At 39.5% G+C, this 17,873-nt stretch overlaps 1 protein-coding gene across 1 annotated transcript in view; it reads left to right on the top strand.

Annotated features, from left to right (window-relative positions):
• Positions 1 to 10,909, top strand: part of LOC139718142 (uncharacterized) — a 96,210-nt gene extending 85,301 nt beyond the window's left edge. The window contains exons 10-11 of the mRNA XM_071629625.1: positions 10,021 to 10,175; positions 10,689 to 10,909. Of these exons, the coding sequence (XP_071485726.1) occupies positions 10,021 to 10,175; positions 10,689 to 10,903 (370 nt within the window). The 3' untranslated portion in view covers positions 10,904 to 10,909. The remainder of the gene's footprint in view (positions 1 to 10,020; positions 10,176 to 10,688) is intronic.
• Positions 10,910 to 17,873: the final 6,964 nt, after the last annotated feature.

The raw sequence follows: 17,873 nt of genomic DNA, 5'->3' as shown, positions 1-17,873 counted from the left end.
TGTGTCCATCGTCATATGAAGAGGGATTAATGTAGATTTTTGGCTCTTTGACCCGATCTGGGTTAATCCAGCCAAGCAGTTTAATTGATATCCCAGAGAGATTGACCCCAACATGCGTCAGCAAATGAACGGATAGATGAAACAGATGAGGGCAGCCCACGATGGAAAGATTTGCAGTTTTTATTCTAATTGTCCATGGGAGGGGTGCTGTTTTGCTTCGCTTTTAAAGGTCGTGCAATATTTCATTGAAAGAACGTCGGCACTGTTGACTGTGCTTGCCATAGGCCATTTGCTTTCATGCCTATGCAGCAAATCCAAATTTGTATAATATGTTACTATTTGATTATGCACCGGTAATTTTCCTTCTTATCATTATGTTCACATGTCTCCACTTCAATTCCCACATATGCCCATCCTTTTCACTACTCATCCAAACCTGCTCTATCTATCTATCTATCTATATATATATATATATATATGTACACACATATATATCTGTTTCTTCTCAGTCTTTTTTTTTTTCTTGTCCTTTTTCAATCTTCATGACCCCAGATTTGTGACAAATTCTCCTCCCCCCCCCTTCCATGTCACTCTTCTGTGTTAAGGAAACCCTTTTCTTGTTCCAATGCCCATTACATTTGTCCACATCCTTCTCCTCTGCGTTACCGCCCAATTATCGCGCTCAAATCTGTGCAAGCGCCATATATCCCACCGCCATCTTTTTCCGATCTCAAGGTGATTTCCATTTTCACCCTCCTTTCTTTCCCTCCAGTCTCTCTCTCTCTCATTCTTTCTTTCAGTAATTTGTCTCTTTCTGAATTCCACGTCTCACCATCAATGGAATGTGTTCATCAAGCTGCCGTTCCCGATGGCTCCCCCTTTTTTTCCCCACCCCACCTCCCGTGTGCTGCCCTAGATTCACATTAACATTCTACGTTTGCCTGATGAGCATGCAGGATCGATCATGTGTTGGCCAACATCCGGGTTTTTGTTGTTTCTTTGACCTTGCTTGATTTGATGATTCAAAACTTTCTAAGATCTTGACTTTTCTTCTGTCCATCAAACTGCAGACATAAAAAGGAGAGATAGAGGAATTCTGCCAGTCAAATAGTCTTTTCAGGGGTGCTGAATCAAAACTACTACTACAAAGTGTAGGTGGAAGTGTTCGTGCCATTTGAGCCATCACTTATTTCATGCTACAGGTGTATTGGCTGTAGGCATTGTGAAAAGCTTCCATGGTGCATATCAGTTAACATTACAGTCGTATGTGTCAACATACTACCATGTCAGCTAGTAGCAGCGCATCAGTAGAGACATCCAGATAAACAGGGATGTGGTGGACCTCATTGTGTCCATGTTTTCCGAAGACCATTTTCATTTCATCGGCTAATCTATCCCAACCGAACTCTTCCCTGCTAATCACTTCTGATGATCATCATCAGAACTTCACCATGGGATAAGTGAATGCTCAGTTGTTTGAAGTTTGATATGTCGTCAGTCCAAATATGCCAGATTGTTGTCTAATTTGATTCTCCTTTGCATTATCTGTACTGAGATTTTGTCAGTATCAGCGCAACCCCCTTCTCCACCCCTCCTTCCAGGCAAACGCACCAGTCGTTCCATCTCTCGGCTGTCCCATGTGCATTCATTAGCCTTAATTTCCTCTCCAAAGAGATACTAATCATATTAGAGAACTTTCCACTGCTACTCGACGGTCACACCTTTCACCCGTAAGCTGTGAGTAATCGCAGGGTGTCAGACAGCCCGAGAATGCTCACAACACCTTATGTATTCTTTTCACACTCCTGTAAACTAATTTACTAGCAGAACAAACCCCCACCCTCCCTTTATGCCGACAGTTCCTGATGGAGCTGTTTTCAAACTAAAGTAATCATTCATTTCATTGCTAAATATATCATACTTCCACTGACAGTTTAAGCATTAAAATCTGATTATTTTTACTCAATTTTAAGATGATTCCTGATGACTGTCAAGTCCCAGAAGATATGTGTCTATTGCTTGGTGCTATCTATTTTTAGTGTGATTTCAGTATGATATGATATTTACTATTCCTAGTGTTTCATAATGCAAAGTAGAAAATTATCTTTTGTTTGACCCCTTTTTGTTGTTCATTTATATTTGTTTGTTTTCGTGGCAGAATTTTCAAAGGCCTCTCAATTGCTTAACCTCGTTAGTCTATTCTTAAATCAGCATGACATTTTCTTTTAAATGATTACGGTCCTAGTTTTTCTTTCAAAATTGGCAAAATTTCTTTCTCATTTTGTTCAGATCTAAGAAAGATAGCTCACACCATCTAATTTTTTTCTTAAGTATTATAAATACAGTGAAACTCAGTAGTACTAATTCATTGGCAACACGACACTTTTTTTTTGTGCTGCATATTTCTCCTGAAATTGATGGGTATATTTAAAGAAAGTTCCTCGACTGGGAAGCGGGCTTAGCACCTGCGCTAATGGAGTTTGACGCACTCTGTAACCTTTAAGACAGCGGAAGTGACAGGCAAGAAACGTCCCTACGCAGGATAACAATATGTGTTGCCATCACTTGAAGGGTTTTGGGTGTGGGCAGAGGAGACCCAAGAATAGATCCATAACTCACCTTTGGTATATATCAGAATCCCCCCTCTCCATCTCCCCCTTACCCCCCCCCCCCCTTCCCTCCTCTCCCCCCCCCCCCCCCACTCTCTCTCTTTATCTCTCTTTTTGCCCCTTGCACAATGGGTGTGACATGGTTATCCTAAATCTGCTAAGCATATTTTTAATCCCGTCATTATCCCGCCTGCGTAACCCAATTATTGCGGATAATGGGGGGTGGATGTTGGGGTAATTAGCGACAAGATGGGATGGAGCGGAGAGGAAGGAAGGAAGGGAAGAGGTGCTCCTTGATGCTACTCATATTTCTTTCTAATCTCTGCATCCAGGATTCTTCCAGGGTCATTCTGAAGTCAGTGTCATTTTGTTGTTTTTTTCCTCGTTAACAAAGAGAAAGTAGATTGTCTGCCTGCAATGCTCAAATCTCAAACTGTTGTCATTACAAACCTCTTTTTGTAATTTTCAATCACCTTCTTAAAAACATGTATAGATATAAAGAGACATAGATACAGGTAGATAGATGGATGGATGGATGGATGGATGGATGGATAGATGGATGGATGGATAGATAGATAGATAGATAGATAGATAGATAGATAGATAGACCGACCAATCAGCAGATCAATATTGACATTCATCACAGAGTAAATAGAAAAGCACTATGTAGAGTGGATTAAAAGAGAGGTTTCCTGTTATAGTTTTAGTCTGTATAGTTATGAGCAGTTCCAGCATTATGTAGCCAAGTCTTTTGATTTAAAAAATAGCAAATGAACAGTGAACCCAATTTAATTGCAGAATGTAGAAGTTTCTGGTTCTGGATGGACCTCATCTCATAAAAAGATGTACCACCTACTAAAGGTGCATAGTCCCGGTAGTGTAGAGGGTGCTGTTGAATGAAAGTGCCGATCACCGTTAGCATTGATACGATACGAAGATCTTGATACGAAGATTACCGAAGTTGAGCTGTCATCAAGAGTAAAGTGCATAGGTGTTGTTAAGTAACATTGCCTTCGTTGTCTTCTCTGCACATCGCGCAGTCTGTAGAAATGCCAGGGTGCGTGCATATGTGCTTCTTATTACGACATCACAAAAGAAGTTTGCTAAAGCTGTCATCCCCCTCAGCCGAATCATGAGCCGAACTGTGATCGTACCACTGACTACAGTGGATCGGACTTCTTCGGACTCGGGGAAGTGGGCCACAGCGTAAGCACTAAAGAGGAGTCGATAGTGTAGGTCTCTATAGGGAACTTGCGCCGTGCGCCCGTGTACGCATTTGACTAAAACACTGGGACCATGCACCTTTAAAAGATGCAATGATTGCAGCTACTGTAACAACAATATTCAATTTTCAACAGCCTTCTAGCAGTTGCCTAGCCTGTTGTCATAGTAACTTTGACTGTTCTACAGATGCCTTTGATTGATAAGTGTGGTTTCAGTGCTCACTTCACATGTGTAAAATTTTGCCACATAGGCATAGAGGTGTCTATGTGTTGTTGTGTCATCTTTTCATTTGCCATGTTCTTTCCCTCATTTGTAAGAAGTGATGTCACAGAGGGAGACAGTGTAATTCCTCCACATATTCATGTTGACATTGTTAAATAAAGTAGATTCAAACAAGAAATCTCTACATATAAAATGATAAATCTGTAGAACTATTAGAGGGAAATGGTCCCAGGATTCAAGAAGGCGCTATTGCATAGACCCACGCTTACATTTCTGCCAGGTTCTGAACATTTAAATAAAACTGATTCATTCAGTGAATATGTAGAAAAACAGTTGAAATACTGTCAGTCTCAGTTTGAGTTCGTCTCTTGATTCTGCTGTCTTTTTCTGGCTGGTTCAACTTTCTACATATGGATCCTTTAAGGCCAAAATTTGCTTGCAAGATAGCTGGTTTTGGAAACTCGAGTTTAATTATGTGATCTACTTTGATCAAGAGTTAGCTAGCTGTACATCGCCTATCGTCATACTGATGATTTCTACAATGATTATCACCATCTAACAGGGCCCTCGTTTGAAAGTGTAGATTTGCAGAAATCCGTCATTCTGCATTTGATTTTGCCAAGAGTTCCCCGCTGCCCTCCCTTTTTTTTTTCAGATTTTAGTCCAATCATGAAAACCAACTTGAGCACAGAGCAGAATGGCACTTCAAAATTCCCAGTGTGATGTCTGTGCCTCTGAAAAGTTCTGGCAACTAGGTTAAAGGGTGTTTACAGGTCTGGCAGAGGTGAGGATTTAGCTTTTAACGTTTTGTGAGATATTCAGAAACCACTCTATGAGATGTCAAAGAGCATGCAATTCTTAGGGATATCAAAAGTTTGTTTGATGGAAATCAGTTTTGAAATGGCTGAGATATCCAAAACCAAGGTGAAACAAAGAGATCCTAATAAAAGGCGTGGCCTGTCGCCTTTTATTATTATCACTTTTTTTTTAATATCTCAGCCATTTGAAAACCAATATTTTCATCAAATAAACGTTGAATCCTTCTTAAAATTACATGCTCTTTCATATTTCATAAGAGGTTTCTCATTATCTCACTTAGGAATGTTCAAAACATGAATCCCCACCTCAACCAGTACTGTACAGTCCCTTTAGCATTGAGATACATTTTAGTCATGCAGAAAACGGATGTTAGCTAAAGCAAACGCTTTTTTTTTTGGTCGTTATTCTGGAGTACGAAACAGATGGAGAGAGAAGTTGGGCAAGGAAATACCCCAAAGAGCCACGCAAATCTTGCGGAAAGATGTGCGGTTCTTTTATTCCTGGTGACTCACATGCGATGACATCTAACGATGTAACTGTTTTATGGAGATAACAAGAAGACTTTTCTGGTCTCCTTTTCTCCTTTTTTTTTCTTTTTGAAATCAAAAGTCAGGGGTGCACTTGCTGGCTCCAGCCTTCATACCACTTTCCACTTCCGAGACTTGGGGGGAGTATGAAAGATGTTAGCTCCCACACATCCCAGAGGTTTGGTTTTTGTTCTTGTTTTTTGATCAAATATCAGGAGCGACTACAATTTTTTCAGGGAACATATATGTGTCTCCTTCACCCCTCCCCCACCCTCCCCTCCCCCCAAGTAAAGAGAAAAGCTGTGGACAATTCCTTTGTGATTATGGTCCATTGGTTTTCTTGGTCATCATCCTATTTGTAAAAGCTTTAAGTTTATGCATGTTGCACCAAGTCCAGTGTGCCAAATCAGTGTCATGTATGATATGCGAGGAGAGGAAAACGACTCAAATTTGTGTCATTGTCCTGTACCCAGTAGCATCTTGTTGCCTTGAACTACAACAACAGCAACAAATCCTTTTTAAGATTAAAATGTGATAAAAAATTTGTTAGATATCTTCTATGATTTTGAAGAAAAAGCAGTAATTCCGTAAGTCATAGTGATATTGCAATTCTGCCCAACTTTGGAGCCCAAATTCCAAATGGGATGTGTAGGGCAGGTACTGCGCTAGATCAAGACAGCTGACAGCAAACATTGTGATATAGGCCATAGGATGAGGTAAAAACAGACCTGCAGATGTGCATGAGGTGGTCATAATGCCGTACAAGGTTTTGTGAAGTTATCACCTTTCTGCTTCTCAACTGCCAGGACGTGGGCTTTGTATCAGGCACGGCACTAGCCTCATTCTCGTACGTGACCTGCCACCTGGTGTGTGACGAGATGACCAAAAATCTTGTCTGTTCTTTCCCAGGAATTCCGGTGATTGTTTGATTTTGGTTGTTGTTGTGTCTTGGGGTGTTTTATTGTAGTTTAAAGTGCATTGATGGTATTAGGATGAGCTGCCAAAACATGTGATGCCCTGAATCACACCGTTATGATTAATCAAGAGCATGGGACGGAGTGAATATGAGATAGAGAGACAGAGAGACAGAGAGTGTGTGTCTACATGTAGGTCAGCTATTAAAGACTGTCACTGATCCATAATTCCAGCATATATCACAGTTTATTCTCTCAGCATACCCAGTGATTTTCATGAAACAAACCAAAATTTTCATTTTGATAAACTGTAGAAGCTCAGACATCTCTCAAAGAGTGGATATCATCAACATATTGCTGTAAATCTTACATTCTGTATTTCAGTGCCAGTTAAGTATGAGGTCAATTTACAGGTACATTCTTATTTCATGGATCTTCATTCCATTAATACTAAACTGGAAAATATCTTTTAAACGTCTTTCAAACAAGTTCTTCTCAATAGTGCGGTTTCTCAACACTTATAAAATGAAATGAAATGAAACGAAATGGAATGAAATGAAATGAAATGAAATGGAATGGAATGAAATGAAATGAAATTTGTTAATCAGTACATATGGATCTGCCTAATTTAATCTTTATTTTCTATTCTCCAAGAAATGCAGCTGTATCTGCTTAGTGGATAGGGATATAATGAAAGAATAGACTTCATTTCAATATTAGTCGCTTGTAAAGTTGTGACAGAAACTTATAACATAACATTTTTTTTTTTCATCTCTGTCTTTTGAAATTGTATCTTAGAGGATTGTTGTTTGTGTGTCATAGACATTTTTTTAAGTATAAGATGAAAGCTAGAGCAGTTAAAATCATCCTAGTGTCATGTGAGTTTACAAGATGAAATGTGAAAGAGATATTTGATGAAGCTGCAAGGTTGCCCTTCTCCTGGGCCCTTCTCATGTAGGAAAAACTCTGGTATTCATAAATGGAGAATCAGATTTTTATGATTAACCTCTCTTGGGAAGTCCTTCTCTTGAACATCTTCATTGAAGCAATCAGAAACTTAACCCAAAAGTTTGGCTATTCTGCGAAGCATAGATGTCTGCTCAACTTTGCTTGATTTTGCTCGATTTTGCCAAAGAGTGTTCATACTTGGGGCAGAAGAGAACCCCAATTTAGCAGGCAGAAGTATCCCAGAAGTCCTGATCTGAGTTTGATTTCTTTAAATCAACTGCATCCATTCAAATCTAAAGCCAGAGCATTCAGTGAAGACAACTGTATGTTGCAATGACTTCTTGTCATAGCCTCACCAACAGAGGGCAGCACAACACTTTTTGGGCTTAGGGTAGTAGCATTGATTTAGTTTGAGCATGGACCTAACGAGAAAAGTAGGTTTGTATGCCCACTGTTAGCCCATTGCAATCACCCATCGCTATTTCTACCCGACTACATTTTTTTTTTTTTTTTTTTTTTTGCTGGTGCTGCTTTTTTGTAACTACCAGTGATCCCACGTAGAGTAAGTGTCAATTTCTATCTAATTTTATTAAGCCTAATGCATGATAGATGTTTTTGTAGTGGCAATGTGGTCCTGATAGTGTTGCCACTTTTTTTTTTTTTTTGAATAAGTGTCTGGTTTGAGAGTTTGTGATTGAGGTTGGATATGGTGCTACCTTACAGTTACTCTGTCTGGGAAAGATGACATCACAAAGGGGTTACATGGAAGACAACTAAGGTCAACACACCTTCTGTACTTTACGTGTATGTCATCCGCTCAAGGCAGGGGATAATTGCCAGTGACACGTGCCGCGGATGGCTCAGTTTGGTGGATGGCATACACAGGCTGGCAGGGCAGTCAAGGCTCTTGGGAATCCCTGTTCAAGGAATGAGGGAAGGGTGGGGATCAGGTGTTACACTTGTTTCACGTCAGGAGCCAGCAAGCTGTCTTGGTATTAGCACCCCTCGCTCTGTGTCTATATACCTGGGCATCAGCAAGGAATAGTCGTGTGGTAGCTGTGGTAGAAACTGTACATCTAACAATCAGGGCCCCAAGGGTGGGGGGGGGGGGGGGGGGGAGAGTAGAGGGTGGAGACTAATTTACAGTAGCTATCATAAATGTCATGTGCCATTGCGGCAAGCAGCAGTAGGTGACAGCTGATTGGGTAGTGAGGTGCTAAAAGGCATAATACTGATGTATAATTACTTCTCTTCTAGAAAGTCAGTCATGTGAAAACTAGGGCCCAGATGCACTCGCAATGAACCTGACTAGTCAAAATCAAGCTGATGGTGATCAGTGCTTCCAACAGCACTAACTAATTTATTCTCCCAATTTGCTTGTTTTGTGTAATGCATAGGTTAATATTGTTACATAGCATAGAGAAAATTTCTCCTCCTTTGCAATGTAGCAAAAGAAATCAAATTCCATTTGCCATGTATGAGGCAGTTAGAATCTACCATTTGGTAAAATGCCCTTGATAATTTTTTTTTTTTTTTATTTGATCACCATTTTTAAATGCAATGTGTTGTGGATCCCTAGATAGCAATAAACCACAACTGTAGAGCATCTCAGCAGTGTATGGGTGTATAGATGGGTAGTTGAGGGAATAAGGGGAAATCAGGGTCGTTTTTACTGCGGGGCTACTAATAAACTAGATGTTGTTCGTTGCATGTTTGAATGATGGCTAGACTGCAACGTTTCCAGTAGAAATGAATAATTTCCATCCCTAATTTAACATAGAAATGCCCTCACATAACACACCCAGGAAATCAACTAGGATGCTAGGAAATTTTCCACTTCTTGTCGATCTTAGATACAATTATTTGTTGTTATAACATCATATGCCAATAAAGAATAACATTGTAAATGATACCTTTGTTCCATTTATGGTAACAATATGTGTAAATCACAACATTGGTTGTTGCCATGGTAATGGATGAGCAAACAGAAATCACCTGGAAGGATATAGATATCCGACTCTTTCTGACAGTGGCAGTCATTGTGATCTACAGTAATTGTAGGTTTTTCCAGAATGGGAGGTCTTGTAGGTCTTCTGCAAAAATAAACAAAAAAACTTGCCAAAAAAAAAAGAAAAAAAAGATGGAGCAAGGTTCTTGTCAGCATTGAGGTCTTGCATTTAAATATTAGATCTGGACAAAGTTGATGTTTCAAGACTGCTGGTCTTCAAGATTTTGCTTCCCAACTCCAATATTTCTTGCATGCCTGTTACTCAATGTCTCAGCCACAAACGTATGACCACTGTTAGTCATTTATTTATGTTCTCGGTCATGTTGAATTGTAATACATGATAACATCTCCTGTTGTGTGATAGCCAGCAGATGACAGGGACATTATAACACCTACCAAACCCAAAGAAAATGCTCTGTTTGTGCCAAGAATCAGTGTAAGAATAGGGCCTACAGTCAACCTTGCCTATGTCGAATCTAGTTGGACTAAAGGAATAGCTTCAACTTAGAGAAAATTCAACTTACGAGGGATGAAAATCAATAGAATGTAAAGAGAAGAGAACTTGAAAAGATCTTCGACTTTATAGGCGATTATTCGACTTATGAGAGGTCGACTTAAGCAAGGTTGACTGTATCATCTAACAATTATTTGCTCTACACAATTGCAGATTGTGTCTTTGTATGACAGTGATGGTCGTATTCACACTGTGTGTTTCTTTTTTCCCTCTCTGACATGTTCTCCATTCACAGGGACAAATGGAGTCTTGCTCTGGCATCCCAAGTTCTCCCCGTCATCGACAGACTCTTCTACACCAAAGACGAAGCCATCATGGATGCCGCCATTGAACTCGTCCACGTCCTGGTCAAGAAGTTCGGCAAGGAGATTGAGAAGAACCACCACGGAGGTGAGATCGGCGGTGTTCAATCCTTTGAGATCTAAATAGTATGAAGACCAGTACATTTGTGATTGATCCATATTCGTCTGTGTGTGTGTGTGTGTGTGTGTGTGTGCGCGTGTCGGTGCTCATGTGTGTTGTTTTAACAATTCTGCACCTGAGAGATGGACCAGGCTTGAAGGATGCAAGTAGCTATCATATATACAAGTTAATGCTTAAGTATATACGTAAATGTCTTTACAGTTTCCAAGACATTGTCATATTCTAGTAAAGCATTATGGCTCCGATATTGTATGTCTTTAAATAACTCTATGGGAAATGCGTGTTGTAGCAAAATCAGCTCATCCTCAATGGGTTAAATATTTGAGTATTTCCATGTCATCAACGAACATACAGGGAACATTCTAACATCTTGTATATCTTTTCATTGCTTTCACTCACTCTTTCTTTCTCTCACTTTCTCTCGCTCTCTGCACAACTCTTCGCCTATCTCTCCATCTCTCCGTCCATCCGATCATCCAGGCCTGTTCCGCACCAAGTTCCGCGACGACTGCCGCACCTGCTACCACTGGCTGGGCAAGCTGCACACGCGGGTCAAGGACCTGGTGCGCAAGGAGACGGAAGCCGAGGAGATCGACCTCGACAGCATGCTGCACGCCTCGCTGCTCTGCTCACTGAGTGAGGCCCTCAAGCCCTTCACCACCAAGACATACTCGCTCAAGGAGATCAGCAAGTGAGAGACATCACGGGAATGGGGAAAAAGGAACTTGCGAGAGAGTAACATTCGCCCTCCCTCCTCCAGGGTTCACAGACGGAATGATGCTCGAAAGCTCTTAAAGACTCGTTGACTCGGGACCCCTCTGGCTATTCACCACCAACACTTGTTCCCTCCAGACCACAAAGTTATTGGAACTCCCAGAATTTGCAGACGATCCTACCCTGTCACCGCTGTGACCTATATCCCCCTCCCCCTTCCAATGAATCATCGAAAGAAAGAAATAAAATCTCAATGTGATGTCATGTGCAGAAAATTTAAGATACTTTTAGCCTGTCACTACCAAGATTTACTCCTTCTGTGAAGAATTGAGTTGGTTGTTTACATGGGCTCTTTGTTCTTGAGTGATCTGTAAAGTGTTACTGAGGAGATTGTCAAGAGAGTAGAAGCAACTCCAAATCAAGGATGGGCCAATCCACAGTACGGGTACAGAACTAACCTAAAACTAAAATCCGCTCAGTGTTGCCAATATGAAGTCGCTCTGGTTACATCTCCTTTACAACACACACACACTCTATCAAAGTCTTATGCTACTCGTGAAAAGTAATAGCTCATCTATATCTTTTTCTAACTGTGAGTCGAAGAATATATACAGCTCTTAGATCAAGTTGCAGTGTGAGAGGACATAGAGAAAATGGAGTTCTGTTGCAGTAGATGTGAGTAATGTATGATGAAAGTGATGTAAGGATTCTTTGTAAAAAGTTTGTAGAACTGTTAACCAACTGACCACAATAGTCTGGTTTGACCTGCCCATAGTCAATATGGAGAATTTTAAATCTGAAAAGGAATGGGTTAAGATGACCATTTTTTCTTCCAATTAAGTCCAGTCTTCATGAGTCATTCTGTTATCTGAAGTACAGTCATTGTCGACCTCGTATCAGGAAATATGCATGTACGATGGTCCCATCACAAAGTCGTAGCTCTAAGATCACTAACGTCATCATGTTTTCATCCACAAAGACTTCGTCAGCGAAAGAATTGGAAGAAGATACAACTGTGTGCCAATCATAATCCAAGGAACTAATGACAGAGAGGGAAAAAAAATATCCATGACATTCTTGATAACCTCATTAGTTTTTTTTTTATCTGTCTTCAGTTTTTCCCTGTAGTCGTTCCTTGGTTATGTGAAATAGTTTGCCAGATGTCAGCTAGTGTAGCAGGCCATGGAGACACAATGCTTTCGCTCCTTTTTGCCCTTCTGTCTGCTCATGCCAAAAATCTGTCAATTCTTTCTCTTCTTCGACTCATTTCAGGGTGATAATCAATCACACCTATAGTGCAGTGCACATAATGCAGTGTTCTAATACATGTGATTGAAAAGCATGACAGTAATGATGAACTGCACAATAACATTTCGTAATGTTTTACTTTACAATATTAATGACCCAAATTAGCTGTAGCACTAATTATACCCTTTGTCTTTAATAGATTGTTTCCCCTCATCCCTAGTGTCAGCATCTGATTCTGTAGTTTCATGGAACTTATCCCATTACTGTCGGCACTGGCATCTTCAATCACATCTGTATAATTTCAACAACAGAAAAATCAACCAAAGACCCTGTTGCCATGGAAATGCTAGTAATGAACTTTTAAGTGATGAAAACTGTCACCAGTGCAAAGGGATAGTCGTTCGCTGCACATGCGGCCTCACGTACATCAGTATTTTATTGTAAAATCTCTGGGCCATGTTACAAAATAAAATGTAGTCATCTCGCAGAGTTTTTCTGCGACTGAAGTCCAAGGGAGGCCGTCTGTTTGGTGTAAGGCATATGCAGTGCCCAGAAGTGACCGTCAAGGATGGACGTTACCCCTGTGTAGGCATTGTTGAATATTGTTGGACATTCCGACCATGTACTGCTCCCCATTTGAATTACTGGCAAGGGTGACAGACTCTTCCTTTTGTGGCCAAAATCAATTCAGACATTCCTAGGTAAAGATTTTTGGCTCCTGTGCATGTCAAACTGGATGATTTCAGTAAAGAATCAGTAATGGCCTCTGTGGTGTTAAATTCCATTTCCCCAAGCTTGTGTCCATAATGTGGTTGAGGTACAATCGATTACACAGTGCTTACTAGACACCAGTCTGCACATATCAAGCATTGACCCAGAATCGTTTACCTAAGGAAGAGGGAAGAAACAGTCTTGAACGGAGACTAGTCAGACAGATGAGTTTTGTTGGAATTCATTCAATGTTTTTTCGATGTTCTATATTGTACCATCCAAATATATGTACATAGTGAGGAAATACCACATGTAATCAGTAGTAGCATAATTTTTAACCAAATCTCTACCCTTTAAGGATTCCCCATGTATTACCTCAGTTATAGAAATCCATTCTGTATATCAACTGTAAATAGTAAACATAGACGTACAGTTTTTGCATGTATATTTTTGTGAATTGTACTATATATCGACAGAAAGTGATGACTTTCCTTTCTACAATGTTTATCTTGTGAATGTTATACATATTGTTAATAAGTGGACCAAATATATGATTGGACTGATTTTTTTATGTATGCCTTTTGATGTATTTATATGTTCTTGTGATGATGTGGATTGTTTAGAAATTGGTGTTCGAGACAGAAGCGGATTGTGCAATACAGTTCTATGTATCTTTCTATTCATGTGTGTATCATGTGGCAATCACTGATGTGTTCAAATCAGCTGTAAAAGAAGAATTCTACAATTTTCTGTTTGTGAGAGCATGAACGTATGATGCACATATGTTCAGTGAATTTGATACAATATCAAAATTGTATATACTTCTAGATATGTCACCTTTTCTGTGATGCAATGTGATATGTGTACATAACAGACCTATAAATGTTGTTTGTACATGATTTGAGACTTTTGTTAATGTTTTCGACAGATGGTGTTGTGAGCATGACATTACCACGAATGTTTATAAATATAGGTTCATGGATATTCCACTAATTTCTGTCTTGTACACCTTGTAGCTTTTAATGAACCATCAAAAAATTTGTCTTCCGCTTTTGATATTCAGCTTTTATTATCTGAGAGCAATATTGTAGAATTGAAGTCTTCCAGAAGATGATAAGTCACTGTGTTGTAAGCTGTACTTGATGGGCGGAGAAGCCTCTTCTTAATGTGGCCAAGTGCCCACCAATTGTTTACCACTGGGACTTGATGCAAGTCTCAGATTGGTTGTTTTCCTTTGTTTGGGCAAGATAATCCCATTTCCTGCAAACCAATATAAACCACAGGAGCTTCAACTTGTTCGGTAAATTGCTACCACACGGCCTATTTGCCAGAGAAGATATTCATCTTGGCTAACTACAAAATGGGCTGCAAATTTTAAGTTTGGCCGTAGGGAGACACGATCGGCGCATTCTGTGCACTGTCTGCGGTTCTGGTGATGTTTGCAATATGCGGAGTTTCTTCTTGTATTGTGTTGTGTGTTTTTTTTTCCAAAAAGTTTGTCCAGAGGCAAAGGGGATGACTGGACCTTTTCTTACCCAAAACGGAGGGAAATCTCCCCATAAGTCATTCTGGCTCTGTTCTTGTCCAGGTTCTAGAAGGAGCGGAGTTTGGCCATGTGTTAATGGGAGCCAGGTGAAGGAGCAATAGGGCTTGTATGAATCATACCCCGACAGGGAGCAATCGAGGAATTAGATTAAAATCTGCCGCACTGTCATGTGACATGTGCAACCAGTTGGGTTTGACAGATAGACAAGCGTCGAGATTGGAATGACATCACAGAAATCAGGAAACACGGGCTTTCAAGGATTTCTTTCCAATCTGTTTCTGCTCCTGTATCTGTGTGTTTCTGACTCTCTCTCTCTCTATCTATCTATCTATCTATCCATTTCTCTATCTCTTTATTCTTCCATCTGCCTTTATATTCATCTATCTATACTATCTGTTTATCAATTTATCTTTTCATTTGTCTATCTGTTTCCTATCTATCTCAGTGATTGTTTTTATATTTCTTTCAATCCGTCTGTCTGTCTCCATCTATTGTCATAAACTATCATCTATCAATCCATCTATCTATCTCTCTATCTGTCTATCTCTCTCTCTCTCTCTCTCTATCTATCTATCTATCTATCTATCTATCTATCTATCTATCTATCTCTAGAGCTAGCTATCTTTCCATACATCTGTCTTCCTATCTATCATTCTCAGCCATTATTTTTATATATTTTTCCATCTCTCAATCTATCTGTCTCTCCATCTATCTCTCTATCCTGATATTTTCCATACATTCCTTTGTCTGCTTATCTATCCATTTATCTTTCTATGTCTCTACCTATCTATCCACCTCCCCTCCACTCTGTCCCTGGCAAATCACATTATTGTCTTCCACCTCTTACTCTGCTCTACCCAGTCCTACATTAACCCTTTATGTGCCAGGGACTTTGGACAATGTGTACAGCACTATGGGTTTCTGTTGCAATCAACACTTCCAGCACACTAAGGATTAAACACCAGTTGAGCCAGCGGCTACCATTTTTTTTTTTGTGAGTCAACCTTGTGTGCGATAGGGGGTCAACCTGCTGGCTGTGTGATTGCATTTACTCATCGCCTTCACAAATCTTGTGGTCCTGTGTACAATCGGAAGGCTTTTCAGAATCACAAGAGGGTAGGGTTACCTATCCAGCTCTGATTGCTCTCTGATATAGATTGGCGTGAGTACAGTATCTTGAGTATGTAGTTTGTAATGTTATCGAACATATTCAGTTTGAATTACTTAACTCATTTTTTCTCTTCAATCCGTGCAGTCCTCGAAGATGGCTTGTGGTATTTAAAGCTGTGTACTTCATTATGGATAAAGATTTGAGTAATAGGTGCTGTAAACCTTTGAGATATTCAACAGTGCAACTCTGATTGGAATGCAATTGATTCATTGTAGTGGCTAGTGCAGGCTTTCTCTTTTGTGTGTTTTTGAAGTGCAATTGATTCAATAACCATGTATTCAAGCTGTGATTGTAGCCTGTGTGATGACATCGTGTAAATATATATATCACTAGCAAACTTTGTAAAAAAAAATAATGAACTTAAAAGTGGTTAGTCTTGAGACACAACACTTGTCACAGCCATATCAAAATGTGCAATGTTCATATTTCTGATTTAATACCTCTGCCTGATTTGCTCCAGGAAGCGTATTGCAGCAAAGTAATTATTTCACCACACAATGATAAACTTTGATGTCACTGTAACATTAGGGTCTCTGTGGACATCATTTTTTCCAGTCTCATGCTACCCACTTGATTTGACTCAAAAGTGTTACGCAATCAAGCTTCCTCAAGGGCTTGCACTTTAGCCTTCTTCTGTCCATCTGTCAATAATGCGACTGTATCTCGCCTGCTCTCATCCACCTGCGATTGCGGCTGAGCAAACGCAGCCGTGCACATGATGATCGAAACGAGAAATATTTCCGGATTCACTTGAAGCCCTAGATTGAAGTCATATACCTCTTCATATTAAAAACATCCAGGCCAGGAGAGGAAAAAGAAACAATCTACTTTTAGCATTCCCCGTCTTCCTTCCAAGAACAGTTGCCTGATAGAAAACCTGGGAATGGGGCACCATGCAAAACAATTGCTTACTCCTACCTCTTGCAGCCCTACTGTAAGGACACATTCATGGTTGAGGGGAAAGTTGAACTTTTATGGCCCCAGTTGTTTCACCTCTGTGATTGTCAAACAGATGAGCTTTTAGGTTCTGGCTGAGGAACTGTATTCATTCCTTACGTGAGTACTGGTATCTACTACTAAAGTTGCATCTTGTTTGACAGTTAAGTAAGATTCCCCCCCCCCCCCCCCCAAAGAAAAAAAAAGGCAAAGCAAAACAAAAACATAAATTAATGTTATAGTTTTAAATACCCTGAAATAACAATGTTTATATATCAAAGTTATTTCAGTCGACCCAAGAGTTAGCTGACATCAAGGTCATTTTGCTTGCACCAAATTTCACAGATTCCTTTTATTTCATTGTTTCTTGTACCCTGATACTACAAAATTTTGATATAACAAAGTTATTTCACTTGTCCCTGTGAGTTTGTTGCAATAAGAGTTCACTGTAATATCAGCAAATTTTGACACAGAGGAAGACACAAGTTTGAGATATACTGGAAAGTCAAGACAGATAACGTTAGGTGGTTGCCAAAATATTATGTTTTCATATATCGTATTGACACATCATATTTTTAGATTTATTCAATGTGTCATAATTGTTGTCCTGTACATGTGTGTATGTATTGGTGGAACTTTTGTGAATAGTTTGTGTACATTTGAAACGATTTTATAAACAGTTTCTTCTCCGTGATTGTATGTCCTTTTCCTTGTGGGACTTTGTCTTCCAGTCAATACGGTTGTCCGTTTGAGTGGAGTATTTGCAATTCCCAGCATGTAGTCTTTGTCAGATGTCAACCAAATATATAAATATATAAATATATTATATATATAGTGTATATAATGCTACAGATTCTATTTTAGAAAGTCTTTCTGTATTTGCATCTTTACTCCAGTCAAGTTTTGGGTTCCATTTTTTCTGCAATACCCATTTTATATGATCAAAGAGAGATATATATACATGATTTCTGAATAAAATCAACTTCATCAAGAAAATGTGTCACTTGGATCGTATTCTGTGTGATATGAGCTGTCTATTAGTTGATGAAGATGTTTCTAGGCATATGGAGGTTTGAGTGTGAGAAAACCATCTTCTTCATAGCAGCAACAAAAACAAAACATGGCTAATGATGGACAGGAATTAGGATTAGTGCAATATGCAGTTAGTCATGCATCATTATTTCAAATTGATTCATCAAAGTATGATAGAAATGGATAGTCTTCATCATAAATCACTACACTAGTGCCCAACTGACAAAGCATTGCAATAAACCAATTTATTGATATGTTCATATTCTATCCATACCTTCATAGCAAGGTTGGTTCTGATAACCAGGAA

This window comes from Diadema antillarum, unplaced genomic scaffold, assembly GCF_040938485.1.
Source record: "Diadema antillarum isolate AM-2024a unplaced genomic scaffold, OU_Dant_1.0 scf00000089, whole genome shotgun sequence".
Classification (NCBI taxonomy): Eukaryota; Metazoa; Echinodermata; class Echinoidea; order Diadematoida; family Diadematidae; genus Diadema; species Diadema antillarum.
Note: the sequence above shows the minus strand (reverse complement) of the source record. Positions and strands in the feature narration are given on the sequence as shown.